General features: G+C 40.1%; 1 protein-coding gene across 1 annotated transcript; it reads right to left on the bottom strand.

The window, feature by feature from the left end:
• Positions 1 to 246: 246 nt before the first annotated feature.
• LOC148023443 (pentatricopeptide repeat-containing protein At5g27110-like) lies at positions 247 to 4,326 on the bottom strand. The gene is made up of 2 exons (XM_087696415.1): positions 3,866 to 4,326; positions 247 to 3,746 (listed from the first exon to the last, which is right to left on the bottom strand). The coding sequence occupies exon 2, from the start codon at positions 3,739 to 3,741 to the stop codon at positions 1,315 to 1,317; it is 2,427 nt and encodes an 808-aa protein (XP_087552541.1). The 5' UTR covers positions 3,742 to 3,746; positions 3,866 to 4,326; the 3' UTR covers positions 247 to 1,314.
• Positions 4,327 to 6,367: the final 2,041 nt, after the last annotated feature.

Genomic DNA, 6,367 nt, shown 5'->3' on the forward strand with positions numbered 1-6,367 from the left:
CTTGTATCCCAAGTCAAGCTTTCAAAGCAAGACTTAGGTTTCTTCAAAGAGTAACTAGCTCTGATACTATATAATGAAATACTCAAGTACAAAAGATTAACACAAAGTGTACAATAAAAGACAATGGTAGAATAATAGAACTCAAAGATTAGTAGCTTAGAGTAAAAGAAGAACAAATGAAGAATAAATACAATAAACAGACTATGCAAAAGCAAATATAAAACTTCAAACCTCCTTGTCTCAGAATGGATTAGTGCAAAGATGAACTAGAGAATGTGTCATGCTTTGGATGGATCCCAAATTGTAGCAAGCATTGACCAGCTGCTATAAATGGCAGTACACAACAATGGAAACCGTATTGTCTCAAAAACATGGGAATGGGACTGAAGAAAATTGGCATGGTTAAGTATGCAACAGTAGAAAAGCAGTCAATGGCTCCCGAAAGCAATGTAGAATCGGGGTGACAGCTGCAAGCTGAAAATGCAACTAGCTGTAGTGTAGGCAACAACAGGGAAGATGACGTTAGCAGTGTACCGACCAGCCTGTGCAGTAAACATAGGCTGGACAGCAATCACCAGGTGGCACCAGCTCAGAACAGGCTATCAGCAGCAAATACAGCAGTGTGGAGAGGCTGAACAAGGTGCCTGATTGATGGACAGAACCATGAACTGAGGTATCAACCTGGTGAGGGGTGTACACAATAGAGTAAGACTAAGTGGCTAGGTAGCCTCCTCTTTATAGATGTGGATCCTCCCAAGGTTTGGGTGTTTGCTTATGGGACATGGAAACTTTGGTAATTTTTTAGTTTTGGCGCTATTTTAAAGAGCTAATTAAGGTTTAAATTTGTTATGCACCTTTTTCACTTAACAGAAGCATCTTTGCAAGGCCTCTCAAAATACAAATCTTAGGCAACACTGCACACCTGCCTGGTCATTGGGTGATTGCCAAGCAGTCTCCATGGACATGAGTCATGGTCAGCTAGAAGATAAATTCCTATACACACCTCAATAGTACAAAATCCACATTTTCTCTTCTAGCGTATAATCCAAATCCACTGAAGTTCCTCCCAGTTCATTATTAGATTTGTAAAATAATTTTGGTTTCTATTATGGTCTTGAAAGGACTTGCAGTCTTTGAGCTTGGCATGAATATTATCTGACCTTCTATCGAAAAGCTATTAAGGCAGATTTACCCTTGCCATGCATCAGTGGTCTTTAAAAGGGCAGTGGCCATACATTTCCTTCTAAAGCAAATAACCCACTTAACTTGACAGGCATATTGTCATATTTTCCGCAAGCATAAACACAGGCCACATCAAAGTGAGGCTGACAAACTAATGCAACTCTCCTGTAACTCAATGTCTCCCATTTCCACAAAATTCTCCTCCCCCCAAATGCTGGCATCCGCAAAGATATTGGACATCAAGACAAATGTTGAAGCTTCACAATTACCATTGGACCTGGCTGCACATTCAAAAACCTGTCTACCAAGTTCTACATCATGCCACTTTTGGCAAGCAGCCAACAGACTACTCCATGCAACAAGATTGGGTTGAACAGGCATATTCTTCACAAGTGACACAGTTTCCTCGAGTCGTCCTGCACGACTGAGCAGATCAACCAAGCAATTATGATGTTCAATGCATGGCTGCATATTGTAAGCTTTGACCATCATCTCGAAGTACATAAGGCCCATATCTACAAGACCTGCATAACTGCATACAGTAAGAACACTGAGAAATAGAATCCCATCCGGTTGAATGTTTTCCTCTCTCATTCTATCAAACTGCAGGAATACAGCTCTACTATCTCCTTGGCTGGTATACCCTGCAATCAATGCAGTCCATGGAATAAGATCTCGAAAGAGCAACTTGTCAAACACCTTTTGTGCCTCTGCAAGGAGGCTAGACTTTGCATACATATCCACCAAAGCATTAGCAACAAACAGGCTCTTGTCAAATCCCAGTTTTATGATTTCAGCATGTAATACTTGGCCCTTGGCCAAGGCCCCAATAAAGATACAAGACTTTAAGCCACAGCCAAGTGTCACATCATTCAAAGGCACACCCTTCATCTGCATCTTCTCTAAACAGAGTAATGCTTCATTGCCCTGAGAAAATTCAACATACCCTGAAATCAAAGCATTCCATATGACCACATCTTGATCTGGTATTTCATCAAACAATTCCTGTGCTTCAACAAGCCAGCCAAGTTTTGCATATATGTCCACTAAAGACACACTGACAAAGCGATTATTTTCATATCCCTCTCTTGCAATCTCAGCATGTGATTCTAAGCCTTTCTCCAGACACCCCACACTGCGACAAGCCTTCAAGGTGCAAACAAATGTGATGGCATCTGGAAACAAGCCGTCCATTTGCATCAATTCCAAACAGCTTAATGCTTCCTCACCTGATTTGTTATTGACATACCCAGAAATCAAGGCATTCCATGCAGCTTGATCTCTATTTGGCAGCTCATTCAGCACTTCGCTTGCTTCAGCCATTGACCCACACCTAGCATACATATCTACCAAAGCACTACTTATAAATCGATTGGTTTCGTACCCCTCCCTGGAAATCTCAGCATGTATCTCTCGCCCCTTATCTATTGCCTCTATGCAACCACATGCTTTCAACCCTGAAGCACATGTCACCACAGTCCCTGAAATACCTTCCAACTGCATCTGTTCCAGACAATAAAGCGCCTCTTTTCCAAGGCCGTGTTCAGCATACCCTGTGATCATTGTAGTCCACACAACAACATCTCTAGTTGGCAATTTTTGTAGCACTTTATATGCCTCTAGAAAGGAGCCACAGTTGGCATACATGCCCACCAATGCACTGCCAAGGAAAATATCACTATCAAATCCCTCTCTTGTGACCTCATTGTGAAATTTCTGACCACGGTTGGTGTCACCTATACTGCCACAACTTTTCAACACATATATGTAAGTAACAGCATTAGGAGTTACACCATCTAGCTGCATTTTTTTAAAGCAGTTGAGGACTTCCTCCTCGAGACCATGTTCAGCATATCCTGCTAACAGCACAGAACACGCCACCACATCCCTAACCAGTAGTTTGTCAAACACTGCCTGTGCCTCTGCGAGACAGCCACATCTAGCATAGACATCTAATAGCACACTGACAACAAAAGGATCCATATTAAGGCCTGCTTTGACGATTTCAGAATGAAGTTCTTGCCCTCTTTCTAAACATTTCAACCTTGCACAAGCCTTGAGTAATGACTGGAATACATATTTGTTCGGTATTACAAATTGCTCTTGCATTTTGGCAAACACACCAAAAACAAATTTGGGGTCGTCACAAGAAATATATCCTTGCATGAGCGAATTCAACAAGTTGTGATCAATCTCTTCCACCCGTTGGAAAGCTTGATGTGCATTGGACAAGCTTCCACATTCAACAAAGAGTGGTATAATATATTTGCCTAGAAAGTTATGTGCTTCTAAGCCATAATGACTGAGCTGGACGAGAATGCACTTGGCACACTCTAGATTTCTCATCTGCATGCACTCCTGTAAGAGGCGTGTAAAGCTTTCGATGGATGGAATTCCAAGAAACCCCTCCCCACCTGTTTCTTGCATTTTTGAAGCATATCTTGCCCCACTAGAATCAATTGGGGGCTGAGGAAGAATAGACCTTGCTGGAAAATCCACCAGGGCAGGCAAAGGGTGACTTGACCATGCCTGACACTGAGATGTCTTTATTCCATTCATTCTATCTGCACATACATCAGAGAATCAGCACCTTCTGTCCAAATCAAAGAACAATGCGATAGACAGACTTTGGGAGACAGGGGAGGTTCTGTGAGGCTTCTTCAAGCCATATGAGAAAACACACAAGTTCCTCTGGCATAAATTGTTCTTCATCGATACGATCATCATCTTCTTCCTCGTCTTGTGATTCTTGAGGCATAGCTAACTGAATTTAGAGAGGTTTAGAGGTTCCTCTATCCTGCAGCGGTGATTCTCGCATGGGTGGTGTACGAGGGGCGGCGTCCACATTACAGCGCAGAGAGAGGCCTGGCTTCACGATCGTTGGTGCAGCACTGCAACTCTCGTGGCTTCCCAACCTGCTTTGCGTGAGACGGAATGAGTATGCGTCTGCATGAGTTAAGCTCCATTTTCTGATTAGAAATCGATCCGCCTTCTAGGCTACAACTAGGGATCCATAGGAGGGAGGGAGGAGGAGGAGAAGAGATGGTTGGCTAGTGCTCTTATTCGAGTAGATTCAGAGCTCGGAATGCGCAGGTCCACAGCGTTTATCCAAGAGGATCTATATAGCCGCTTAGGAAGCCACATACGGAGTTGCAGGGCAACTAACTTCGCTTAACAATTCATCTCTTATCTTTCTTTTTTCTATTTTCCCTCTTTGTTTTTAATTTTTTTATTTACCCTTTCTCTCTCTCTTCAAATTCCTTATGTTTAATTTTTTTTCTTTTTATTTTTCTCTTTGTTTTTTATTTTAGTTTATTTTTTCTCCACTCTTAATTCTTGGTCTCTTTTTTTTCTCCTTGTTTTTCTTATATATATAAATATATATATATATATCTCCCTTTTTATTCTCCTCTCTCTCCTTTCTTTTCTTTCTCTCTTCTTTTTTTCTTTTTTTTCGTTCTCTTTTTTCTTTTTCTCTCTTTTTAATTTTTTTGTTCGCTCTTTCCTCTTTTTTCTTTCTCTCTCTCTTTTATTTTTTATTCTCTTTTTTCTAAATGTTATCTTTCCTCTCTCTACAATTCTCTCTCCATGCTTCCTCTCTCTCTCTCTCTCTCTCTCTCTCACTTTCTTTCCCCCCTCAGTCTCTCTTAAAGCATGTAAATTTTATCTTTTTTTTATATATAATTCTCTCTCTTTATGTTTATATTCTCTCTCCCCCTTTTATTCTCTCTCTCTCCTCTTTTTTCTGGTATTTCTTCTTTTTTTCTTCTCTCCTCCTCTCCCTTTTAAATTTTACCTTTCCTCTCTCCATGTTCTCTATCTCTCTCTTCCCCCTCTCTCCTTCTTCTCTCTCTCAAAAAATATTTAAATTTAAAAAAGGCTTTTCTCTTTTTTCCTATCCTCCTCCTTCTCTCTCTCTCTCTCTCTCTCTCTCTCTCTCTCTCTCTCTCGCATTAGCCAATGAATGTTAACTCATGTGCGACCAAGAAATCTTAGCTACTTATACTAGCATTGCCAGTTTAATTACGTCTATGAGGTTGGGTTTTCACTTAGCTCTACACAGCTCTCACATGCTACCTTCAAACATTGGCTTTTTTTTTAATAACTTTCCTTAGGCCGGTTACACATAAGGGTGGACAGATAGATGTGTAGAAGAAAAAGAGTATTGTCTACTACATGTTGAAATTTTATAAGTTCGCAATTTTTAGATAGCAAATACTTCTAGGCAAGGTATCTCTCCACCCAATCTGCTATATGCACCCAACTGAGTTAATGACAACATTTACTTTAAAAAAGTTGAACTTTCCACCTAATAAGATTTGAACACCCACTAATCCTCGCAAGGAAAGTCTTCAAACCAATGGGCCACATGCCTTTTCTTATCAATCTTAACTGTAAGCAATGTGTAAATAGAACCATAACATTTTTCGTATTGCCATGACCATCCAGGGCAGTGTGTAGTGGCCCTAAGCTTGCAAAATTTCATGCACTTAATATTGAAGGTAGTCACCCAAGTTAAGATAAATATATGCAAAAATAAGCCTTCATCCACTAAGAATGTGATTGAGCCTAAAGTAATAAAGTGGAAGGCATGTTTAGGCAAATGTGAGTCAATTCACTTGAGGGGGATACTACACTTTTGAGGGGTGGAATGAAAGCTCACATATCAATCATTGGAAAAGTAATAACAAAGCAAGGCAAAAGCACAACCAATGGGAGGATTAAGATAAAGCACATAGCTCTACTATTGAAGATAATGAAAAAGAAGAACAAAAAAATAAATTACAACCCTAAATCGATCAAGAGTAGCCTATATACTAGGTCAATGAAAAAACTCTTAATGGAAAATAATTGGGTAGTCTTGGGAAAAACTCAATGTGTGTGTATGCATACACAAAAGTATACACATATATGAAAATGTATTTTGTGTGTGTGTGCGTGTGTGTGTGTGTGCACTTATGTATGTATACAAATACATTGTAGGTGTCTGCTCAATAAGGGATGGCAACTAAAGAGTTATGCTCTTCACATTGAGCCTATGCATATTATCCATACACATTGAGCCTACAACATTATATAAATTTGATAACCTACCTATAAACTATATTGAGAAGTTCTTATTATTCTCTCTCTCTCTCTCTCTCTCTCTCTCTCTCTCTCTCTCTCTCTCTCTCTCTCTCTCTCT

This window comes from Lygodium microphyllum, chromosome 16 (genome assembly GCF_053477565.2).
Source record: "Lygodium microphyllum isolate KBCC chromosome 16, Lygodium_microphyllum_v1.1.10, whole genome shotgun sequence".
Lineage (NCBI taxonomy): Eukaryota > Viridiplantae > Streptophyta > Polypodiopsida > Schizaeales > Lygodiaceae > Lygodium > Lygodium microphyllum.

Coding starts and splice junctions, on each gene's coding strand:
- LOC148023443 (XM_087696415.1), bottom strand. CDS start 3,741: ATGAATGGAATAAAGACATCTCAGTGTCAGGCATGGTCAAGTCACCCT.